General features: G+C 41.4%; 2 protein-coding genes across 2 annotated transcripts in view; one reads left to right on the plus strand and one right to left on the minus strand.

Annotated features, from left to right (window-relative positions):
- Positions 1-10,117, plus strand: part of Polr2b (polymerase (RNA) II (DNA directed) polypeptide B, 140kDa) — a 40,995-nt gene extending 30,878 nt beyond the window's left edge. The window contains exons 15-23 of the mRNA XM_013008931.1: positions 737-833; positions 2,081-2,175; positions 3,887-4,137; positions 4,218-4,307; positions 4,829-4,936; positions 5,879-5,992; positions 7,075-7,235; positions 9,288-9,483; positions 9,884-10,117. Of these exons, the coding sequence (XP_012864385.1) occupies positions 737-833; positions 2,081-2,175; positions 3,887-4,137; positions 4,218-4,307; positions 4,829-4,936; positions 5,879-5,992; positions 7,075-7,235; positions 9,288-9,483; positions 9,884-9,973 (1,202 nt within the window). The 3' untranslated portion in view covers positions 9,974-10,117. The remainder of the gene's footprint in view (positions 1-736; positions 834-2,080; positions 2,176-3,886; positions 4,138-4,217; positions 4,308-4,828; positions 4,937-5,878; positions 5,993-7,074; positions 7,236-9,287; positions 9,484-9,883) is intronic.
- Positions 10,053-25,183, minus strand: part of Igfbp7 (insulin-like growth factor binding protein 7) — a gene marked incomplete at its 5' end in the record, with an annotated part of 66,126 nt that continues 50,995 nt past the window's right edge. Inside the window, 4 exons of the mRNA XM_013008932.1 lie at positions 10,053-10,401; positions 12,002-12,128; positions 12,712-12,828; positions 18,592-18,701. Of these exons, the coding sequence (XP_012864386.1) occupies positions 10,382-10,401; positions 12,002-12,128; positions 12,712-12,828; positions 18,592-18,701 (374 nt within the window). The remainder of the gene's footprint in view (positions 10,402-12,001; positions 12,129-12,711; positions 12,829-18,591; positions 18,702-25,183) is intronic.

Genomic DNA, 25,183 nt, shown 5'->3' on the forward strand with positions numbered 1-25,183 from the left:
AAAAAAAAGAAAAGGTATTATAAAGGTGATGTACAGAGGGGTTAAAGTTACACAAGTCAGGTAAAGAGTACATTTCTTTTTGGACAATGTCACCCATTCCTTTACCTTTTCCCGATTTTACTTACTATTTAACCTTTCCCATGTGTTTCACTCTGGTCTTGAACTTGTCATATTGCCATAGCCTTGAATGCTAGTAGTATAGGCCTGTGCTGCTGTCTCTAGTTGCTACCACTTTCTTTATGGTCTCAGCAAAAGTAGAGCAGCCATTAAGAGTTAACATGGTAGTAGGAAAGAATGTGCTTTTTTTTTTTTTAATGTCCTGGCAAGAGAGGAACAGGGTAGTACCAGTTATAAAACTAACTGGAAAGGAGAAGATAGGAGGCTAGGGTTTGAATCTGTTGATTATTAACTGGAGATTATAGACTAATTAACTCCTGATACAAGAGAAAAAGGCACAGAGTTTGGTGAGTACAATGAAACTTGGTTCAGAATGCACTCAAATATGAGCTGCCTTGTTAATGATTTTTACTAGTAAGAATGAATGCATTGAGAATGACAATTTTAGGATTTGCTTGTGTGAAACATTTAGTCAGCAGAGCAGCTATTTTGTAGATTGCAGATAAAGACATCCAACCATTTCTGACAAATAAGATTGAACAAAATGGATTTAAAAGGAAGGGCAGGTTTTCTTTACTTCTGTGATGACGCTTTTTGTGTTCTCTTGAATTTTCTGCAGGAATCAACTCAATTGTGGCCATTGCATCATACACTGGATATAATCAAGAAGACTCTGTTATCATGAATCGCTCAGCCGTAGACCGAGGCTTTTTCAGGTCCGCTTTTACACAATTTGTCATAATGTGATTAGAGTGGAAAAGCAATTTAAAAAAAAGTTCTTTAAGAATAGGTTTGAATATGCCCTGCACCAGAAGACAGAAGGCCTGGTTGATAGACAGTTAAAGACACTGTTTTATCTCTCTAAATTTTCAGATTCTAATATTGTGAGTCTTTTTTTTGGTCATAGGGCTTGAACTCTAGGTCTGGGCACTGCCCTCAGCTCTTTAGCTCAAGGCTAGCACTCTACCACTTGAGCCACACTGCCTCTTCTAGTTTTTTGAGTGGTTTATTGAAGATAAGTCTCAAGGCCTGGCTTTGAACCAGGATCCTCAGATCTCAGCCTTCTGAGTAGCTAGCATTACAGGTATGAGCCACCAGCTCCCAGCTGTGAGTCTTTTCTTTTGTGACCTAATACACATTTGCATTTAAATAATATAGAAACATCCAAAGGAATAAAAATAAACACAGAATCTTAGAACTCACAAATAACTATTGCTAATATTATGGTCTATTTTCCTTCCACTTTTTTCCCCATTTTATTGACAGAAAGATTAGTCTAAATCTGTGGCATATGCAGATTGTTTTAATTTAGAGGAGAAGAATTTGATTTTGATTTTGGGCGGGAAAGATTTGAATAGATCCTGGGCTGGTTATGAGGGTTATAGAAGGAAGGATTTTTGTATCAGGTAGGAGGCTGAACTTAAGTTATCCTGGGTCCTTTCAAGGCTCATTATCATTGCAGGTGGTGAAGCTTATGCGCAAATGCTGCATAGGTAGTCCATTTAAGATTTAACTTAATTTAGTTGCTTCCTGTACCTGATTCATGGCTTAAATTGGACCTCAAATATCAACTAAGTAAAATATTGTTGGTATATTCTAATTCTTTTTTTTTTTTTAAGCTCTTAAAAAAAAAGGTCACCAGGTCCTAGCTACTCAGGAGAGATCAGGAAGATTGTAGTTTGAGGCAAACCCAGGCAAAAGACCCCATCTCAATTAATAAAAAGCTGGGCATAGTGCTACATTTCTGTCATCCCAGTTATTCAGGAAGTGTAAATGGGAAGATTGCAGTCCAGGCTTGCCTGGGCATAAATGCAAGATTCTAATAGGATCCTATTTGAAAGCAAAAAGAGTTCGGGACATGGTGGCACCTGCTTTAGCAAGTGTGGGGCTCTGAGTTGAAGATCCAAGTATCACCTAAAATAAAAAACCCAGAAGTGAAACCTTTAAAACCACGTCTTTTTAGGTCTGTTTTCTACCGCTCATATAAAGAACAAGAGTCTAAAAAAGGATTTGATCAAGAAGAAGTTTTTGAGAAGCCTACGCGTGAAACATGCCAAGGTAAGTGACATTGTCATTTAAAACTCAGAATTAGTTCCTGTGGCTTTCTTAAGTAATTTTGCCCCTATTTTTGTAATGAAGGAGAAAATTTTCCTATAATTCTTCTAGAGCTTCTGTGTAGGAAAAGGTATTCCTTCCAGGAGTATACTTGATTGGGACCTTTCTTCCTGGCTGGGCTTGCACTGAGGAGATCCGCCTCACTCATGCTGTGTTTATACTTGTTCTTCAGTGTGCACAGACTTCAGGGATCATAAGATTTGTTCAGCTTCAATAGCTGTAAAAAGCCGAAAAATAATGAGGTCTGGGGATATAGCTCAAGTTGAGTGCTTGCTTAGCAAATGCAAGCCTCTGCATTGAAACCCTTGTAGTACTAAACAAACAAATGATGAGGGACTTTCTAGCATTTCTTATATTTTCAAGAAAATTCAAATTTATTATTTTTGTAGGCATTTAAGAAGTACTTCTGAAGGATAGGATGCTTACTGTATGTGTGTGTTCCTGAGGCTTGAACTCAGTGCTTGGGCATTGTCCATGAGCTTTTGTACACAAGGCTAGCACACTACCTCTTGAGCCATAGCTCTACTTCTGGCTCTTTTGGTAGTTTATTGGAGAGAACAGTCTGTTACAGACTTTTCTGCCCTGACTGGCTTCTAACCTTAATCCTTAGATCGATCTCAGCCTTCTGAGTAGCTAGGATTACAAGTGTAAGCCATCCCTGGTGCTTGACCTGGTTTTGATTCCTGATAGCATTACATGAATATCAGGTAGAATGTGTGTTGTTCACATAGCTTCCAATTATTCTGTTTCTGTTGGGTGGCTCTTTGTAGAATTGATGTCCAGTAGAGTTACAGTCCCACAAGATTAAGCTGGGTGCCAGTGGCTCACACTTCTAATCCAAGCTTTTCAGGAGGCTTAGATCTGAGGATCCTGGTTCAAAGCTACCCTGGGCATACCAATTTGTTGGTTGTGGGGCTTGAACTCTGGGCCTGGGCGGTGTTCCTCAGCTCTTTAGCTCAAGGCTAGTACTTTACCAGTTGAGCCACAACACCACTTCTGGTTTTCTGGTGGTTAATTGGAGATAATAGGTTCATGGACTTTCTAGCCTGGGCTGGCTTTGAACCACAATCTTCAGATCTCAGCTTCCTGAGTAGCTAGGATTACAGGCGTGAGCCATCGGTGCCTGGCCCACTCTGAGAATTCTTAGCTCCAATTACCTAGCAAAAATAGAAGTGGTGGTGTGGTTCAAGTGATAGAGCATCATGCTTGAGCAAAAAAAGCTAAGTGAGAGCTTGAGTTCAAGCTCAGTATTGACATATAAGCACACACATAAAAGCAAAACAAAAGATGGTATAAGATGAAATTGTGGTTTCTGAGGAATGATGTATGAGGACACAGATACTCTTTCTTATGTAATAATGAGATGGAAATACACTCATCTAAAGTGTGCTGATGTCTGTTTTTCCACTACTCAGTCCCGTGTTCTTTTTCTTTGTAGGTTTTTTTTTTTCTCCCCTTCTATATATAGTGGTATCACAGGGAACAGAATAGTTTGTAAGTATTTGGATTAAGGACAGACTGTGGAAGCTTTCTACTGACTTGGAATTGATTCATGTCTGTGGCTTTTAAACTTCGTTAGGGATTACTGACATTCTAAAATACTTTCCTGTGTGATAATTTTATTTTAGAAAATCCCATGTCTGTTTCCTTACAGGTATGAGGCATGCCATTTATGACAAGCTGGATGATGATGGGCTGATCGCTCCAGGGGTCCGTGTATCAGGAGATGATGTTATCATCGGCAAAACAGTCACCTTGCCTGAAAATGAAGATGAGCTGGAGAGCACCAACAGGCGCTATACCAAGAGAGACTGTAGCACTTTCCTTCGAACCAGTGAGACAGGCATTGTGGACCAGGTGATGGTAACTCTGAACCAAGAAGGATACAAGTTTTGCAAAATAAGGGTGAGTATAGCTTGTGCCATATAGCTGACTTTTAAAATGAAGTGGCTTCTTTCACCTAATTTATTTTTATATGAATTTAGGTGCGCTCTGTTAGAATCCCACAGATTGGAGACAAATTTGCTAGTCGTCACGGCCAGAAGGGTACTTGTGGTATTCAATATAGACAAGAGGTGGGTGTCTTTGGTCTTCCTCACTCCTAACCCCGTGTTTTGTTGATTTTTTTTTTTTTTTGCCAGTCCTGAAGCTTGAACTGAGAGTCTGGGTGCTGTCCCTAAGTCTCTTTGTGCTCAAGGCTAGTGCTCCACAACTTGAGCCACAGTGCCTGGCTTTTTCTGAGTAGTTTACTGGAGATAAGAGTCTCATGGATTTTCCTGCCCAGGCTGCCTTTGAACTGCGATCCTCCTGTGTAGATAAGATTATAGGTGTGAGCCACTAACATTTGACTTGTTGAACATTTTATTCAGAATTTGCTGTTACCTCATTATTTCTCTAACGTTAGTTTTGAATAAGCATGTAAACATACTATGTGGACAAGAATTTGTGACAAATTTATTTATAGGCAATGTCAGTTCTAAAAGAGGTTTTAGCATCTCTAAAAAAATTAAAAAATTGTTATTATAAAGGTGATATACAGAGGGCTTATGCTTACATAAGTCAGGTTCTCCTAAGTTTCTTAATTTTTTCTTAACAGGACATGCCTTTCACCTGTGAAGGTATCACTCCTGACATCATCATAAATCCCCATGCCATCCCCTCTCGAATGACTATTGGTCACTTGATTGAATGTCTTCAAGGAAAGGTAAAAGATTGGCTTAAAAAAAAAATCTATGTACTCCAAATTGATGTTTCATCCAAAACAATAGTAGATGATTTCTCTTATATTTGAGCCGGGTTGCTATGTTAATATAATTCTTATTTTCCTGCTTTCAAGTTGGTTATGAGTCTTTTTATTTATCTTTTAAATTAAGTTTGCAAAGTTATGGCAGAACTTTTGTAGGATATACTACCAGCATTTGCTACATGTGTCATTATTTTAGTAACTGGTTTCTTTCTATAGATGAAAGGTAATTGGTTCAAGGTGACCTTAGTAATTTTATAGCTTTATTATAGCTGTGCATGTGCCTTTTAGTGGAGGTTTCTATTTTTAAGTATCTTGTTAAGGTAGAATGGCCATAACCTAACTCATAGACAGCTTGATTGCAGATCATTAAAATGTCATTTTCTTGGGGCCATCAGAACTATTTGGGACTTTTGCTCTCTTTGTATCTGATCCCATGGGTGAATTCATATTTGAAGGCTTATATTTGAGTTTTTGGTTTTTTTAGGTAAATCAATTTGCTATAAACATATATTTTTATATGATATTAAGAAAATGAGTCTCCATATATCACAACTTTTCAATACATATATTTTTTTTTTTGGGTCCGGTCGTGGGGCCTGAACTCTGGGCCTGGGCACTGTCCCTCAGCTCTTCAGCTCAAGGCTAGCACTCTACCACTTGAGCCACAGCGCCACTTCCGTTTTTTTTCTTTTTGCTTATGTGGTGCTGAGGAATCGAACCCAGGGCCTCAGGCATGCAAAGCAAGTGCTCTACCACTGAGCCACCTTCCCAGCCCCAATACATAGATTTTTAAATCCTCCCCTTTATAGAATGGATTTAATTGCATTTATATTTAATTGATATATAACTTCTAAAGGGAAACAATGAAGCAGCATTTCAAAGAATATTTTTATTTCAAAGGTATCAGCTAACAAGGGTGAAATTGGTGATGCCACTCCATTTAATGATGCTGTTAATGTCCAGAAGATTTCTAATCTCCTGTCGGATTATGGCTACCATCTCAGAGGAAATGAGGTATATATAGTGGTACTTTGTTACTTGTATTCTATTATTTATGTAGTTTTATTTTGTAATGTATGGTTTTATTTATTTTTTGCCAGTTGTGGGGCCTGAACTCAGGACCTAGGCACTGTCCCCGAGCTTTTGCTCAAGGCTCACGCTCTACCGTGAGCCATAGCGCCACTTCTGGTTTTTTCTGTGTGTGTGCTACTGAGGAATCGAACCCAGGGCTACATGCGTGCTAGGCAAGCATCTACCACTAAGCTACCTTCCCAGCCTATGGTTTTATTCTTTTTTTTTTTTAATTGTGAAAAATAATGTACAGAGGGGTTACAATTACATGGCCAAGATAATGAGTACATTTCTTATCAAGCATTGTAGCCTCCTCCTTTGTTTCCCCTTCCCATCCCTTCCCATCCTCCCCCTGCCCCCCCAACCCGGTTTTATTCTTTAAAACTAAAATCTTTGAAGCTGGGTGCCAGTGGCTCACACCTGTAATCCTAGCTACTGCGATCTGAGGATGGTGGTTTGAAGCCAGCCTGGGCAGAAAAGCCCATGAGACTCTCATCTCCAATTAATCACCAAAAAGCTGGAAGTGGAGTTGTGGTTCAAGTCGTAAGCACTAGCCTTGAGCAAAAAGGCTCAGGGACAGCACCCAGGCCCCCTCAGTTCAAGCTTTAGGACTATCATGTATGTGGGTGTGTGCATGCTCACACACACATGCAAAGTTCAAGCCCTAGGACTGATGCACCCACTCATATATGCGTGCATGGTCACACACACACTAAAACCTTTTGATGAAGTATAACTTATGGTTCAAATATGTGCATACATCATAAATGCATAGCTTGATGAATTTCCAAGTAAGCACGCCTGTGTGTCAAATACCATGATCCATAAAAAAAAATGACCCAGGACCCTTTATACCTAGAAACTCCCTCTCATTCACCCAACTCATACCCAAGCTAACTGCTAAGATACTTTGTTGATTTTTTTTATATAAATGGAATTGTCCAATATATGTACTTTATGTACTTATATCCTTGAACTTGTTTAATAGTTTTAGTTTTGTGCTTCAACATCTGTGTCTGTTTCAGGTCCTCTACAATGGGTTCACTGGTCGAAAAATCACCTCACAAATTTTTATTGGCCCAACTTACTACCAGCGCTTGAAGCATATGGTGGATGACAAAATTCATTCTCGTGCTAGGGGACCTATTCAGATCCTGAATAGACAGCCTATGGAAGGTAGATCTCGGTAAGCAAGCTGTGTTATCACTGTTATTTATTCTTTTTTCCTTTTTTGTTGGTAGTGGGGCCTGAACTCTGGGCCTGGGCACTGTCCCTCAGCTCTTCAGCTCACGGCTAGTGCTCTACCACTTGAGCCACCTTCCCAGCCCATTATTTATTCTTAATTAACCTTTCATTTGAAAATGCCAAATACATACAAAGAAAAGGGGTTGTGAATGTCAATATACCTGTCACCCAACTTCAGTAGTTTCAGTCTTGTTCCTGTGTCCATCTCCTCTCTCATACTAGTACCTGGTTATTTTACTCACACACATTTTTGTGTAGAGAATCAAGCCCGTGGTCTGTGCTTGCTAAGCAAGTGCTGTATAACCTAGCTTTGCTTAAAAATAATCAGAGGTGAACTAGGGTTATACAGCACTTATTTAGCAAGCACTGTATAATTTCTTTTTTTTTTTTTTTGTCAGTCATGGGGCTTAAACTCTGGGCCTGGGCGCTGTCCCTCAGCTCTTCAGCTCAAGGCGAGCACTCTACTGCATGAGCCACAGCACCACTGCTGGCCTTTTCTGCTTCTGTGGGACTGAGGAATTGAACCCAGGGCCTTATGCATGCAAGGCAAGCACTACTGCTGAGCCGCCTTCCCAGCCCCTATAATTTCTTCTGTAGATATTACTTACGCCTGTAAATAATTGGCTCTCAAATCTCTTGATCCCAGAACTTCAGTTTCATTCTTGTGAAGTATATTTATGGGTAATTATTATATTAGAAATGAAGATAGGTTTAAACATTTATTTAAACAAACAGTAATATATACATTATCAGTATCAAATTTAATAAAAAGTGTATTTCCTAAATCATTTACTGATGAGTGAAATAAGTTTACATTTTTGCAAATGTCCTTAGTGAACTGGTTTACTTGAAGGTAGCTAGAGTCTTCTATCCAGTTCTGCACTCATTTTACTTCAGTATGTGCTTTTTATGTTTAAGTATGTGAGGAAAAATGTAATCTGACATAGTTGTCAGTAAAAAAGGGTGGGAGTATTTTTTTTTTAGGTAAATGTGGCTATTTTTTTTATGATGCTATACTAAAAGGACTATTGCCATTTCTTAAAAGTAAATAGTAATGTAATGAAGCCAGGCCCTTAAGCCTTTTTGCCTTCTTGTATATCATGTTAAAATCCACTGGTTTATCTCTCTCTTTTTTTTTTTTTGCCAGTCCTGGGGCTTGAACTCAGAGCCTGGGCACTGTCCATGGGCTTCTTTTGCTCAAGGCTAATACTCTACCACTTGAGCCACAGTGCCACTTTTTCTGTGATTTAATTGGAGATAAGAGTCTCACAAACTTTCCTGCCTGGGCTGGGCTTGAACTGTGGTCCTCAGGTTTCAACCTCCTGAATATCTAGAATTGAAGGCATGAGCCCCACCAGTGCCCAGCTCAGAATGTATCTTTATATAATATAGGGCCTATAATAAAGTCTAGATAAATGCTTGATGTTTTCTTTTTACTTAACCAATTTCAGAATAACAAGTTTTGTTACATTTGGAAGTATCATAAGCCCACTGGCTTTATTATATGTATTATTTGTGCTAAGGATGTTAAGGAAGTATCATAGCCCATTTGTGTGGGCATCCCAATGCACTGCGCTGGTGTCATGGGGAGACCTACGGTCACTCTCCTGGCCTTGGATGTGCATTCATCACTGCAAGCTTGACTGCCTGGGACATCGTTTATTGAGAAGCTGCCTTATTTAGATTGACTTTTTACTCACTTCTGAGTATAGTGGTGAATTCTAGAAAGTTAAATGTTAGCATGATGAGTCTTTACTCCATACCACATTGTATTTATAAGGAAAATTACACACAGTACTTGAAAATCTAATATGTCTGCTGCATTTGGGGACTGTCTAGTGCACCTCAAATGGCTGGTAGATCTTACCTCCCCTGAAGGGAGAGGGAATGCTAAGGAATAAAATCTACAGCCTAGTTCTCATTCTTTAATGTTGGTTACAATGCTGTGTATATAGTGATAAGTGCAAAATACTTATTGTTTTCTCCTTTCCAGTGATGGTGGCTTGCGCTTTGGAGAAATGGAACGTGACTGTCAGATTGCCCATGGAGCAGCCCAATTTTTAAGAGAAAGATTGTTTGAGGCTTCCGATCCCTATCAGGTTCATGTGTGTAACCTTTGTGGAATTATGGCAATTGCTAACACCAGGACACATACGTATGAATGCAGGGGTTGCCGAAATAAAACCCAGGTATGTGTGCACTGCAGTCCTTGGGTTTCTGCCATGCCTATGTTGGTCTGTTCTGCAGGCAGGTTTAGTGTGTGGGAACAGGTCAGTATTTTCACAAGCATGCTAGTGTGCCTCTGTAAGATTCCTTATTTTATGTATGGTAATTTCTCTAAGTTTTCTATTTTTTTTTTTAAATAATCAAGTTTTCCACAAGGAATTTTGAAAAATGAGTTTTTCTTAATCCTTTACTATAATTTTTCAATTGAGGTTGCATATACATTATGTGTGGCCTACCAGAGGAATAGCACAGCCTGCTGGGAGAAAGCAGGACTGACTGAGGCCCCTCATTCCCCTGTAGTACTGAATGAAGTGGGTCACTTCAGTAGAGTTCTTCTGATGATGATTTGTTTTCTCTTTTCAGATTTCTTTGGTGCGAATGCCTTACGCGTGCAAACTGTTGTTTCAGGAACTTATGTCTATGAGTATTGCACCTCGAATGATGAGTGTTTAACTCTTCAAAGACTCTAGACAAGATATTTGGGAATCTGTCTTGTTTCTGTGGATGCTTTAAAAATTACAAAATTACTGCATTGCAGTTAAAAGCATTTGTTTTATTGATATGCATGTAAATAGGTAATAAATTTTTATAGATGTCTTGATGTCCTCTTTTAGTATTATTTTTATTGTTTTTGGATGTACTTGGGTTTGAACTCTTGGCCTTGTCCTTTCTGGCAGGTGTTCTACCACTGCTCCATGTTTCCCGCCTATGTTATCTTTACTTTGTATTTCTTTATATAAAACCTGTGAGTATTATTACTAGAGTATTAGTGCATTGGCATAAAAGAAACTTGTAATTAGGTAATAATATGGGCTGTCTATGGTTAAGTTTTAGCTATGTAGACTAATATACTCTTCAGGTTTATAGCTCAGCACCTTCACCTGTTTAAAAAGAGAAAAAGATAAAAAATATTTGGTTACATATTTGGACATGGTAAACTTTCTACTTGACAGGCAGTTTGAACATGTTAGATAGGGATAATAGATAGGGCAAGATATAATGGGATATAATGGTTTATCTGTAGTCCCAGCCAGCATTCCAGGGCTGAGGCAGAAGGATGTTTTAAGCCTAGGAGTTTGGGACCATCTGAGACAACTTAGAAAACCCATGTTTCTTCCAACTCATTGTTTTTCACACAGGGTATTCTTATCTGGTCCAGGGTGGTCTTGAACTTAGAATCCTTCTGCCTTGGCCTCCTAAAGTGCTAGGATTACAGGTGTATACCAGAGACCCTTTCTGTTAAAAAAAAAACAAAATATGGCAATAAAGGACATGTGAGTAATAAATGCATGATACACTACAGTGCTTTGTTGAGTTTGAGCTGTACAGTTTCAGATGTACACTTTGGAAATAAAGTATAGGTATTTGTATACTTTATACACTAGATCAGACATTGTACAGCTCTCTTAAGTTGGGATTCATGGAGGGAAAGTAAGAACTTTGTGGTTCAGCCCTCGTTCATACTTTAAAGGGCAGAAGAATTAGCTCAAAGCTGGGACTCAAATGTGACTTAATTCTTAGCTGCTGCTCTGTGTTATTGCCTTGCTTTACACACCTTGACTGTAAGGCAATCTTTACTCTTTGATACTTGCCTTCGTTCCACAGCCCAGTGATTGGCACAGTGAAGTGGTATATTGTTCTGACTTGGGGTAAGGGAAGGCCTGTTCAAACATCACTGGTGAACTAGGTAAATACTGTGACACTATCTGCCTGGGTTCTTTGGAGTACCCTTGTTGGCAGGGAAGTGGAGGCAGGAAGAATTGGGAATTTGGCAACATACTCTTTCTCCACCTTTTTCTCTTAGAAGCCTATAATGAAGAGCAAAGTCTCCCACAGTCATTTCCTTTTAAAGGGGAATTTAACATAACAAAATGAAAAAAGCCATGTAGGTAGTAATGGAGCCAGGTGCCGGAAGCTCAGGCCTATAATCCTAGCTAGTCAGGAGGCTGAGATTTGAGAATCAAGGTTTGGGGCCAGCAAGAGCAGACAAATCCTCAAGACTGTTACTTCCAGTTAAGCAGCAAAAGCTAGAACTGGAGGCATGGCTAAAGTGTTGAACATGGACAAAAAAAGTATGGGAAACAAGTTCTGTTTCTCATGGCCAAGATAAGAAGAAAGCATCTAAGTTATAGTGTGGGCAATCCCTCAGACATCCCAGTATTCTTTTTTTTGGGGGGGGGTGTCCGGTCGTGGGCCTGAACTCTGGGCCTGGGCACTGTCCCTCAGCTCTTCAGCTCAAGGCTAGCGCTCTACACTTGAGCCACAGTGCCACTTCCGGCTTTTTTTCTTTTTGCTTATGTGGTGCTGAGGAATCAAACCAGGGCCTCATGCATGCAAGGCAAGCGCTCTACCACTGAGCCACCTTCCCCCATCATCCCAGTATTCTTCAGGGAACCATGGGATCTACATTTGAATGGCATACTTGATGCACTTCCTATTGATACTTTGGATATTTTAAAGGTCTGAGGTTTATTTACATACCTTTTTTCACTGGTATTTCATGTAAGGCATCAACAACTGTAATTCTTGCTGATGCTGAAGCCTGTCCTTGGGAATTAGATGCATGGCACTCGTACTCTCCAGCGTCTTCCTTACTCAGAGGTGACACCTGTGACAGAAAAAGGATCTCTAGATCCCCTGTGGGAACTAGTTCCCCTCTCCCCACTGGCTTGCATGGTCATCATTTCCTAAGTTCCCTAAGATGACCAGGTGACCAGTAAGAGAATCTGTAGCAATGACTGCTAGGAGTAAGTAAGTCCTGTGCTTGGAAACCTGTGTCGCTACCACGCCTGGTCTGAGAGGATTCATACTCTTAGAAATTGTTACGAACAAATTTGGGTTGCATCATATAAGTTTGAGTGATGCCTTTCTAGAGGATATGATCTAAGTAACATCTATTAAATCAAGTGTCAAGTCAGATAAAGTAATTAGTGCTTGGGTCATTATGTTCTCTGAGAATTTTGCATAAAACTCAGGAAAAATTACTCTTCATTAACTCTTGGTTTCTAAAACATACAGTCAATTTCAACTCTTATTGTTCCTCCCTGAAAAGAACAGTGGCCCCAGCAGGCTGCTCTACATGGATGTGCAGGAGCCAGTGCCACCAGGCTGGTAGAACATCTGGCACCTCTGCCAGGGCGGCTTGTGTCTTAACTCTTAGAATGAGCTTCTTGCTAGCACTAGATACTCACCAGCACCCAGCCAGTTACTTCATGCTTTTCTGGGCCACCTCGGGTCTGAATGGCCAGGTTGTCCCGGTCACCAGGCAAGAGTTCTGTTCTCTGGACACCATAGTTGCCCCTTTTTACCTGCATAAACAAGAGGAAACATTGCAGTTCTTGGCAGTAAAATGACTGAAATGGCTGCATTCCTAAAACTTCAAAAGGTATATGTCAGACTTAATAATTAAGCCTAATCTGATTAAGCCTAATCATTTACTCCCACGTTTGCTTTTCTGGAATACTTCTCAAACACAGATCTCTTTATTTCCTCCAGTTTCATCTAAGCAACATTCTTTACATGAATTCATTTTTCTGTGTGCTTGGAGGAGTACACAGGTCCATCCTTTCCTGCTACTGGCTGTGGTCATTCGTGTCCCTGGAAATTCCCCTTGGTGCTGGGTCTTCCTTGCCTGTCAGGCCATTTTTGATCCACAGTTAACCAGTTATGCTTTGATGTGTGGGATCTTGGGGCGCTTCTGGAAATTAGCCTCATCAATGGAAAATAGGAGGTACTGTCTACAGCTGATTTTATTACATGGTCCTTTGGACTAAGGATTCATCGAATGATTTCCTGAAGGCCTATGGCCAATACCATCTGTCACATGCGCTGATACCATTGTTCTCTTGCCTAGTCCTGCACACTTCATGATTGGATTCAGGAGACTGGATTAAGCAGAAGTTCAGTTCCCTTGGATTAAGGCCAATAATGAATCCTCTTTCCATGCTCTTCATTTTAAAGGTCAAACTATCTTATGTGAATTTTGGAGAATACACAGAAATACACAAAAGACAAGTTTTCTTGGAAGTTGTCCACATACATCTTAGCATTTCAGTTATAGAATACAACTATTTAAAAGGCCAATGATGAGTAAGGTTTTTTTTAAGGATGCATGGAACTTTTTATACTAGACATCTTTTTAAAAAATTAATGTATTGTTATTATAGAGGTGATGTACAGAGGGATTACAATTACATGAGTCAAGTAATGCGTACATTTCCTTTTGTACAGTGCCTTCTGTGTACTAGACATCTTTCAATAACCAGGCTGGTGTGTATTATTACTTTTGTAATTGGAAGGATGTGCTATGTCAAAAGTGTAGTTTCATCTCATTTACTTCTATAATAAAGCAAATGTTCATTTTTTTTCCTTGACTTTCTCTACTTGGCTTTGTCATCATTAGTGAGAGAAAACTAAGTGTCTTTTCATACACATGCTAAGATAAACAAGAATAGATGTATTTTTCCTTCAGTTCTCCAAGTGGCTGACAGAAGAGGTTTATAATAGTGCAGCTTTGGACTAGTTATAAATGGGATTTAGTATTTTGGGACAAGTATTTGATTCACTGGCTAAATTTGAGTAGTTCTCTTGCCTTTACTAAACCCCAGAATTCTGTAAGGGCTTTAAATATTATCAAAGCAGAAAAATAAAACATTACAGCACAGAAAATCTGAATCTTAGCAAGTATGAAAGCAAATCAGATAGTAAAAGAATTGTGACTCAGCATAGTAGTTCCTGTTTATAATCTCAGCATTTGAGATGCTGAGACAAAAGATCGTGTGTTTGAGGCTAGCCTGGGCCCTAAACACAGTTGGAGGCCAGCCTGTAACATGTCCTGTTTCCAAAAAAAAAAAGGCAAGGGATGTGGCTCATGGTAGGGCTTTTGTCTTGACTTGTTCAAAGCTCGGGGCCCATGCTAATGAACCTGATCTGCTATCACAGAGAATTTCTTGTGCTAGTTATTTGCTGGTTACTGGTAGCTCACAACTAATAATCCCAGGCTACTCAGGAAGCTGAGATCTGAAGATCTTGGTTTGAAGCTTGTCCAGTCAGGAAAGTCCATGAAACTATCCCCAGTTAGCAAAAAAATAAAGGTAGGGGCTGGGAAGGTGGCTCAGTAGTAGAACACTTGCCTTGCTTGCCTGAGACCCTGGGTTCGATTCCCAGCACCACATAAGCAAAAAGAAAAAAGCTGGAAGTGGTGCTGTGGCTCAAGTGGTAAAGCGCTAGCCTTGAACTGAAGAGCTGAGGGACAGTGCCCAGGCCCAGAGTTCACGCCCCATGACTGGACCCAAAAAAAGAAAAAGAAAATCAAGGTAGAGCTATGGTTCAAACTGGTTGGTACCAACATTGAGCAAAAGAGCTAAGGGACAGTTCAGGCTCTTTGTCAAGCCCAGCACACACAAAATTTACTTATAAAAAAATTACACATGTGCAAAACAAGTGCCAAGAATTTTCATGTAACTCAACTCCATTACTTTGGTAAGAATTTATTGATAAATATATACTTTTCAGTTAGAATAAAAAATCCAGTCAGAGGAAAAAAATTCTAGGACAATTCTGCAAATATACAAAGAGTTGGAAATACCAATAAATTTCAGAAATCTGTAAGATTAAAAAAAAAAGGCTTGGTATTAAGTCATTGTTACTGTAAAGGTTCTCACTAAGAGGAGAATCAGAGAGGGAGAGACCCACGGATCCATTTCAGCCTTCCAGGGGTTTGTTTTTTAGACAAGGTCTTGTTACATATAGTTCTAGGTGGCCTGGAACTTGAGATTCTCCTTCCTCTACTTACTGAGATGGGGGCTTAAAGCTGAAAGCCTGGCCTATTATCATTTCTATCCAAAAAGTTTTGTGCTTAAATTAGCGTTGAAACAACACGCTTACCTTAAATATTTCTGTGTGCTTAGTCTACTTACAGGAGATGCAGAGGAAACAAATGACCATTCGTTTCCCAAGTGTTTTGCCATGGTCTGAACAAAGAAATACAACTTACCTTGGGATCTGGGAGACATGGTTTTATGAAATTATTCCTTAACAAGTAATACTAGCACACATAGCAAGCCATTGGTTCTACTTTTTCTTTCCTATAAGAAGATTGCTTTTGATTCCTACATTAATTCTAGGACTCACTGATCATGGGTTGCAGTTTGGGAACCAAAGGTGTAGGTCATATATGGGGCAAATGACAGTATGAAGGTACAGGAGAATTTGTGGAGAATCCTGATTGGGTTGTTGCTTCTGTTTATTCTGTTCTTCCTCATAACTCTTTTCCTGTCCCTCTTTCTCCCTCATCCTCCTAGTCTTCCCTACCCTGCCCCCCTTGATCATGGTATTCTCAAAGGACCTGCCTCACGAAGCCCCAAGGAAAAGAGGCCCAGAACACAGTCCTGTGTGTGTGTCAGCTGGTATGGCAGAGCAAGAACTGAGGATGTGATTTTCTGCCAAGATTTACCAATAAAGTTACATGCCCAGGACATGGGGTCATCCGGGCTTCTCACTGAGTCAGTCTCCCTAGGAAACTGTAGAGCAGCAGCAGAGCTTTTTATGGATACTCCCTGGAAAAGTTCTCCTTTACCTCCTGGCTAACCACCAGCCTCCACATGAACAAGCAGCTCGGCAGCTGGCTCAGTAAAGGCCTGAAGCGATACATTTAGGGACTGCATTTCTGCCCCTTATTACTTGGTTTCTTTTTCAAACAATTTCCTGAGGCTAAATTTCATTATTCCCTTTAATGGACATTTCAGCTATAAGGGAGAGCCATATAGCTGGTGTCATCTCTGTCCACCCAGGACCCTAGGTGGTGTGTATTACCCATTACTCAAACCAGGCAGTTTCTCAGTGGCTGCATCCCTTTGGCCACATGGGGGCGCTGAAGGTTGTCAGGTGACCTGATCTGGCCAGAGACCTTCCTAGGATTTTTCCACAAGCCAGAATCTGGAAGAGAGCCCTTTCTTTGCTCTGGGCTTTTTCTGTGATAATTGCCATTGGCAATATCGTCCACTGCAGCAAAAGTTCTCTTAAGGATAGGAAAATGAGAGCAAAGATCAAGAGTTCCAGTCCTGATGACATTTGTGTGCTTGTGAATCTAGCCCTGTAGGCTGGAGTTGCCTTATTTCCCTCCTCCTTTCCTCCCTCCCTTCTTGCCTTCTTTTTCCATAACTCCTTCAGGAATTTGAGAATCAATAACTTCTTTGGCCATCTAATACTGCAACAAGATAATCAAGAGAGATCATTGTAGAGCTTGCTGAAGAAGTAAACAAGCTTAAAAGAGAGTCTGTTTTTGTATTTTTAAACTAAATTTCCTGTTTGGTAGTATGAATTTGATGAGTTTTTTCTTTTTTTAAAAAATTTCATAAGATAGTTTATATTGCTGGGAATGTGGCTTAGTGGTAGAGTGCTTGCCTAGCATGCATGAAGCTCTGGGTTTGATTCCTTGGTACCACATAAAAGAAAAGGCTGGAAGTGGAGCTGTGGCTCAAAGTGATAGAGTGCTAGCCTTGAGCAAAAGAAGCTCAGGGATAGTGCCCAGGCCCTGAGTTCAAGCCCCAGAACTGGCAAAAAAAGACAGTTCATACAAGGACATAAATATAAATGAGCATTATAACTGCAAAGTATTATTTTCTTTCCTCCTACCAACATGCTAAGAAAATGTGTCTACTGTGTTGGCATGTCACAAGACAATGTCACTCAAAGGGAGATATTTCCAGAAACAGTGGCTATTTTATACTGAGTGCTATAATGTATCTACCAATGAGCCGTGTGACTTACCTGCATTATTTTATTTAACCCTAAGGATAATTCTATGCTAAATGTACCACACAGAGAAGGAAATTGAGCCTTAGAGCAATGGTTTTCTTTCTTTCTTCCTTTCTTTGTGTGTGTGTGTGTGTGTGTGTGTGTGTGTGTGTGTTAGTACTGGGGCTTGAACTGAGGCCTTGCACACTTGTTTAGCTTCTTTTGCAAGGCTGGTGCTCTATTACTTCATACTTCCCGGGTTTTGGTGACTAATTGGACATAAGAGTTTCATGGACTTTCCTGTCCTGACCGGCTTCAAACCAGGATTCTGAGATCTCAGCCTCCTGAGTAAGTAGGCTTACAGATGGTTTTCAGTGGGGGAGGGGATGCTTTTGCCCCAGGAGAAATATGATTTTAATTATCACAGGGGGTGGAGTGGGAGGTGGGAGCTGTGGTCTCCAGTGGGTAGAGACCAGGGAAGCTGTCAACATCTTCTGAAGCCCAGGCAGCCCCTGCTGCAAGAGTCAGCTGCAACAAGATGTCAATAGTGCCCAAGCTGAGGAGCCCCGGCTTGCCCAGGGCCCTTGTTAATCTGGCTAGGGAACTCACACTCTTTATTTTTCCATTTGGAAAGTCATTTCAAAATGGACTGATGAAAAAGAGTATGCCACTTTGCCACTTGGGGTCAGCATTCTGCAAAACTCAGAGAGGAGAGGATCTTTCCTTTGATCAGTCTCCCCTTCTTCCTGGAGTGGTTTACTGTCTCTAATTTGTGGTCCCATAACCGTGGCACCTTGAGGGCTGGATCCCAGCCTTTCCCTCATCCCTCACCCATCCCTCTTCCCTCCCCTCACCATTAGGGATCATTCTATTTCCTGGCATGTAGAGGTCGGATGAAGATAATCCACACTCACAAGAGAAGGCTATAGAGTTTTGCTTCCCTTTCTTGCCCAGCCAGGCCTGCCCTTCTGTGGAACATAAATTCTCTCAGCAAATGCTGAGGGCTTCAGTCTTAGCCAAGGCCAGCCGAAAGACAGGAGCTCTATTTCCTAAACATGCTACACCAGCTCCCCCAGAGGCCACACCCACATTCATACATCTGTATACTACCTCTATATGATGGCTTGGGGGAGTTCAATATTATTCTTTCATTTCTCAGGATCCCTGCCAGATGTTGCAAACAGAGGGACAGAGAGGGACTGTTTGGAGGTCAGTGAAATGTCCCATAGATTTAGGGACTGCTTTTGAGGAGCAGCCAGCAAAAGAACAGGCAAAGGACTACATGGTACCACCTCCTCAGGTGACGAGTTCCTCCTGAAGTCTGTGCCACTAACCTTGTTCCAGATGAGGACAGGGGTTGGGATCCCGATGACCTCACAGCTCAAGTACACCTGGGCGCCAGTGACATTCCAGATGTCCTTGGGGGGTGTCACGATGGAAGGACCTACAAGAGAGGGCACAAAGCCAAATCTATCTTTGAGCAGCCCTGAACATGAGTTCTGAGTCAGCATCCTAATCGGAATTAGAAGGAATGTGTGATCATGTTTAGGAGACCATCCCCTCTGGGTAATCTACAGCTGGCTTCAAAGATCAGACTTCTTCCTGCCCCCACCAGCATAATGGGGGGGGGGCGGAGGAAAAGGGGGAAAAATGAATCAAAACAAGCAAACCAACAAAAACCACTAGGAAGAAAAAGCTGTTAACAAAATTGTCTTCTTTCCCAAACCATGCTTACGTGAGTTTTCATTTACCAGCTGTTTTGTATTATCTGAGACCATTGCCATTAATATAGTGGGATTTTTTTTTTGTTCCAAAATGTTTGATGTTTTTCTTTCTTTGCTTTACCAGTGTTTCTGTTTGGGAGAGGTGGATAAACAAACAGCTGCTCCTTGGGTCATAGAAGAAAATGGATCTAAAGGGCTATTGGAAAATGTGCTGAGCACAGTGCACAGTCCAAGACTGAGCAGGGATGAAGGAAAAAGTGGGGGGGGGCTCTGGAAGGGACTTGGGAGAGTACCTTTTACAAGAGGGGTCTGATAGGAGGGAAAATGCTGGATGGCCCCTCTCCCCCCCCAGTACAGGTGGAAAGATAGTTGATAAAGAAAAATGAGTGTCTCCTCTAAGGTGTCCTCCCCAGGGTTCTGTGTCCAGGTCTCTCTCTGGCAAAGGGGTATTGATAAATTTGGGAGAACCCAAATAGTCGGCAAGTATGGGACCCCTTGAGAGGCCTTCACAAGTCACTGGAATCTAGCTTTCACCTTATCGTAGTTTTCTCTGTAGGCAAGTCCTTATTCTGAATCAACAAGTGTGTGTATGAGTGTGAGTGTGTGAGTGTGTGTGTGTGTTGGTACTGGGACTTGACCTCAGATCCTCACAATTTTCCTTTGCTTTAGGAAGACCTTTCAGGAAAAATATTAGGCTGGTACTCTACTACTTGGACACATCTCCTTTTTTTTTTTTTTTTGGCTGGTTAATTGGAGATAAGAGTCTCTTGGATTTGTCTGCCTGAGCTGGCTTCCAACCATAATCCTCAGATCTCAGCCTTCTGAGTAGCTAGGATTGTAAGTGTAAGCCATAGGCCACAGGCCCCCAGCTAACCTCTGTTCATTTCTTTTGTTTTTCTTTTTTGCCAGTCTTGGGGCTTAAATTCAGGGGCTTGAGCTTCTTTTGCTTAAGGCTAGTACCCTACCACTTGAGCCACAGCACTACTTCTGGGCTTTGCTGTTTACTGTGGTACTTTAATGGCTTCATGAATACTAGGCAAACACTCTACCACTAAGCCACCTTCCCAGCGCTAATTTCAAGAGTGAGTTCAGCCACATGGGGCCTTCACAGTGACTTGGCACAGTCTGAAGGGAAGGAGACACAGAGCCCACACCCTGGCTTTCCTGTGAGGGACAGCATGCTATGCTCCAGCTTAGACTGGCCCTTCCCTCCATGTTCTGCCCTGTTTCTTCAATGAATGAGTTAATTATTCCCTCAGAATCTCAAAGGTCAGCTTCTAGGGGGTCTTGTACCCCAGTCACATGTCCAACTACTGGGTCTCCTTGCACCAGGGGCCTGGGAAAGGGACAAGCTCCCCTTTAGGCCTGGAAAGTTTTTCTGGCATCATCAGTACTCAAAAGACATGAAGTGTCCCTTTTGCAACAGGGTTATTTCCAGCACATCAGTTTCTTGAAACAGAAAGGAAATGACCCCAGTATGCAAGATTTTCCCACTCATTCCAAGGATGAGAAGGTTTCGAAAATCCCTTGGGATATTTTCTTTTTCTCTTTTCTTTCTTTTTTTTTGCCCACTTGTAAGAGCATGCAACACAATCAAAGTTTGGAAAGTTCTAAACATTCTTTGTAATTGTTTCCTCCCAAATCATAGGTATGAAGTGCAATTGTATAGCTTTGCTGGGAGATCTGGCTTTTCTGCCTCAATTGTGGATGCATGGAGTACAGCCTGGCTGGATTTATGTGTTTCTGTCTGTCTGTCACAGACGTTTCCTAATCTGACTGCAACAATATATACCCCAGCAAAGGGCAATTATGGCTTCCTTGGGAGCCCTGGAACCCCAAGGGCTTGGGCACCACATAACCGGATCTGGCTGGACTTTGAACTCCTCTCCCACACCTCAGAGCTGCCCTGCCCCCTGCTGCTTCATCCTCCTTCCCACACAGGGGCTTAGCAGCCTGACCTCAAAGCTCAGGGGATCTCAAAGGATTGTTCTGGGAAGAATACGTTAGTGTGCAGAGATTTGAGGGGGCTCAGAAACAAAGCTGTCCACTCACAGCATCAAAGCCACACAAGGAATGCAGGCAGGTTCTAGTGTATGATCTGGGAGCCTCTGCCCTGCACAACTCCACTTGTCTTAACCTGTGTTCATCTCCCCCATCTCAGAGGCTGGGGCATTACCAACCTGGCATTCTGTCAGGATATGGGAGACATGCTATGGCTTTTCCCATAGCATGACTTCTTTTTTTGGGGGGAGTGGGTCCGGTTGTGGGGCCTGAATTCTGGGCCTGGGCGCTGTCCCTCAGCTCTTCAGCTCAAGGCTAGCACTCTACCACTTGAGCCACAGCGCCACTTCCGGCTTTTTTCTTTTTGCTTATGTGGTGCTGAGGAATCGAACCCAGGGCCTCATGCATGCAAGGCAAGCGCTCTACCACTGAGCCACCTTCCCAGCCCAACTTTTTTTTTTTTTGAGGAGGGAGACTGATACTAAGATTTGAACTCAGGGCCTGTGCCTTTGGTAGGCTACTACGCTACCACTTGGGCCTGGCTCCTAGTGTGCCCCGCTTTTTGCTTTAGTTATTGTTTTAGATAGGGTCTCACATTGTTGCCTAGGGCTGGCCTAGTACTGTGATTCTATTTACTGTCTTCCAGGTAGCTGGGACCACAGGTATGTACCACCATGTCTGGCTAGGTAGCAATGGAGTCTTAGTAGTTTTTCCTTGTACTGGCTTCTCTTTGAGATCTTTCCAATCTCTGCCTCCTGAGTAGCTGGGACCTTGGGCCACCCGTGCCCAGAAAGAATTTTTTAAAATATATTTGAACTCTGGAATACTGTGATAAAAAGCCATCCTTAGGGAGTTCAAGATTAGGACAAATCATGCTGTGATTTATCTTTCTCCCAGCCCTTGGAATGCATATAAAACTTTAAATGAATGGGCTGCATTCACATTTAGACTATTCTAAAAACACAACATGATTCTGTCCATCCCACATCAGGGAACCTCTAGAATTTGACACGATTTTTATAACTTAAAACTCAGCATTATTCTTAACTCTTATAGGGTGGGGGGGAATGAAAAAAAGGAGGCCTTTAGGACCAGTTTGCTATATCTTACTTACATATACCCCTTGAATGAAGGTCAGACCCAATAGCACAAAAATTTAATAAACATTAATTGCTAAGTGCTACCCTATAAAGGACCCTTCAAATTCAGATACTTACTCTCTTACAAAGGTAAATTGAGTCAATACATGATTAGAAGAATAACGATCAGTAGCTCTCATAGAATAATAGGTAGAGGTAGGTTGGCTTCAATTTGGCTTTCTGTGTTGGAAGAATCTGATCAGGATTCCTCTCATTCTACCTATTAGACTCTCTCTGATTCTTTGCTTCTTTAGACCCGGGCTGGAAATTCCCTGGGAGCAAGTAGAGGGAATGGAGGAAACTCTTGATAAAGTCAGGACCTGGTAGCGCTAGGGAATGAGGCGTTACCAGTGTGAGGAGAAAGGGAAGGACTTCATGGAGGTCCACAAAGACACCAAGAGGTCAAGTGTGTTCAGAAGAGATGGTGACAGTGTGACCTGTCATACTGGGATGATGGCAACTACAGCAGTACAGTACCCTGGCCCCAACTCTGAATCTAGCAGTCCTCATCTTTTATTGGATCACCAATTTCACTGCTGCTGAAAACAATGTGGATTCAGCTCTACTGCAGGAAAGCACTTGGCTCAATAACTATGAAATAACTTCTACATCTTTCCAAATCTTATCTTCCAAGGAGGCCAAAGAAGATCCAAAATGAATGCCTGTTTTCAAGAGTAAAAATCTTTTAGTTCACTCTGAGCTGATTTTCTCATGCAAAGAGCTCAAATCAGTTCTGAAGGCCAGGCCATGAGTCACCACATTGCCATTTAAATCATCCTCAGTGTTTGTGCTCCAATTAAAACAAGTCACCGAGTTTTAAATGTATAGAGACACACACAAGGGTAGGCCCAATTATTTATTTATTCTTGCCCTTTTCCATGAAGGCTTTTTAGGCTGTTCACATCTCTGTCTAGCAAACATCCTGTCGACTGCTTGTCTCTGTCACTTACTTGCCCAGCGAAGTTCAGGAAACAAGCAAGCTGTCCACACTACTACCTGCTGTGAGGACCAGTCCACCCTAGGCTGCTAACTTCAAGCCCACTCACGACCCTGTTTCAAGTGACTGTCTCCAAACCAAGGAACCCTATTTTCTTCACTTACACAATGAACTAATTGGCTTTAATCTCTTTTGATCCTCTAATATCTGTCTTCAGGGTTTGTTTTTTTTTTAATCAATCATGGGGGCTTGAACTCTGTCCCTACGCTCTTCAGCTCAAGGCAAGCACTCAATCCTTGAGCCACAGCACCACTTCTGTTTTTTTAGTGGTTTATCGGAGATGAGTCTCATGGACTTTCCTGCCCAGGCTGGCTTTGAACTGGTGATCCTCAGATCTCAGCTTCCTGAGTAGCTAGGATTACAGGTGTGAACCACCAGCACTTGGCTTCCCTGAGCTTTTTTTGCCCAGCGCTAGCACTCTACCATAGCACCACTTCTGGCGGTTAACTGGAGATAAGAATCTTAAGGACTTTCCTGCCTAGGCTGGCCTCCAATTGTGATCCTCAGATCTCAGCCTCCGGGAGTAGCTAGGATTATAGGCGTGAGCCACTGGTGTCTGGCTTCTTCAGGTCTTCATATTTCTTATTTTTTCTTTTTAACTCTTGCCTAATAACTTTAAGTATTCTCTGTGTCTTCCTTTCTGTCTGTCTGTCTTTATCAGTTCTGGGGATTGAAATCAGGTCTTCACTCTTGTGAGGCAGGCTCTAAAAGATGGTCTTTTCTCTTCAATCATTCCTTGGGAGGGAAAATAGAAAAAGGGAGGAAGGAGAAGAAAAGGAAACAAAAATGGAATGAAGAAAGACAGCTAGATCGTAAATAAAGTTCTGAATTTGGTAGAAGGCTAAAATTCAATGCAACAAACCAGTATCATCTAGAAGCAATCAGAAGCTTCCAGCAGGATCTTTACCTTAGTCAGCCTCAAGTACCAGACACATGAACAACACACTGGCAGATTACTTCAGAAATACTTGATTCTGACCCAGAAGTATGAGGTCCTGAGAAGAATCGATAGAGATAAAAAAGAGAGAGCTGTAGCTGAATGGATTTAAATTTGGAACATTACAGCTTGGTTCTGAAGAAACTGAGGTTACTTCTCACAAAACACACACAAATGACACATGGAAAAGACCTGGAAATAGAGTTAATGTGAAATTGAACTGGTGATTCATTTAAATTTTATAGGAAGTTGTAAAAAAAATTGAGTTACAATTGATTAATCTATAAAAAGCACAGGGGGGAGGGGGATAATTTAAGGAAGTATGTGAACAATTTCCTAGTTTCTAGCAGAGCACAAAGCACTTCCCAGCCATGACCTGAGGTGTCCTCAACCAGGCTACTATTTTAAAAAAGGCAGAGCTCTCTAGAGGATGAAGCACTTGATGCTGGATCCTTTGCTGGATGCCACGTTGCCATTTTGATAGGGTAAGACGCTAGGGCCTGTCTTAGGGTTTGGAAGTGAATACACCTATCGGCAAAGACCCAGAGCACAGTTACTGGCCATCTTCAATACCCGTGCAGTTCTGAGGTCCTCTGCCTGGATCTAGAGGTCTCAGTTCTTACAAACAAGCCCAGCACTCAAACGCCCACGTACAATGTGCACTTTATATTTTCTCAGGAGTAAAAAAGTAGAATGTAGACAGATATCATCTGTTATCTAGTTGGCCAAGTTTTTAATTTGAAAGAGCCAAGTAGATGTCAGGAAAAGGTCATCTTTTGAAATTGAATATAGTCCACTGAGCCTAAGAAACAAATTCCTTGATCAAAATTAAGTATATACAAATATTAATTTAAAAACTGAAGTAAATAGAGTAATTAAAAAAGTTGAATTATCCCCAGTTATCGATGCCTATCACCCAGTGTCCATCCTCCAGTCATAGTCAATTATATACTTTTTTTTCTTAGTGCCAGTCCTGTGGTTTGAACTCAGAGCCTGGGCACTGTCTATGAACTTCTTTCCTCAAGGCTGGTGTTCTATCACTGAAGCCACAACTCAACTTTCCAGCTGCTGCTGCTTCTGCTTCCTTTATTCCTCCTCCTCCTCCTCCTCTTCCTCCTCCTCTTCCTT

The sequence above is a fragment of the Dipodomys ordii genome, unplaced genomic scaffold (assembly GCF_000151885.1).
Source record: "Dipodomys ordii isolate 6190 unplaced genomic scaffold, Dord_2.0 Scaffold8, whole genome shotgun sequence".
Classification (NCBI taxonomy): Eukaryota; Metazoa; Chordata; class Mammalia; order Rodentia; family Heteromyidae; genus Dipodomys; species Dipodomys ordii.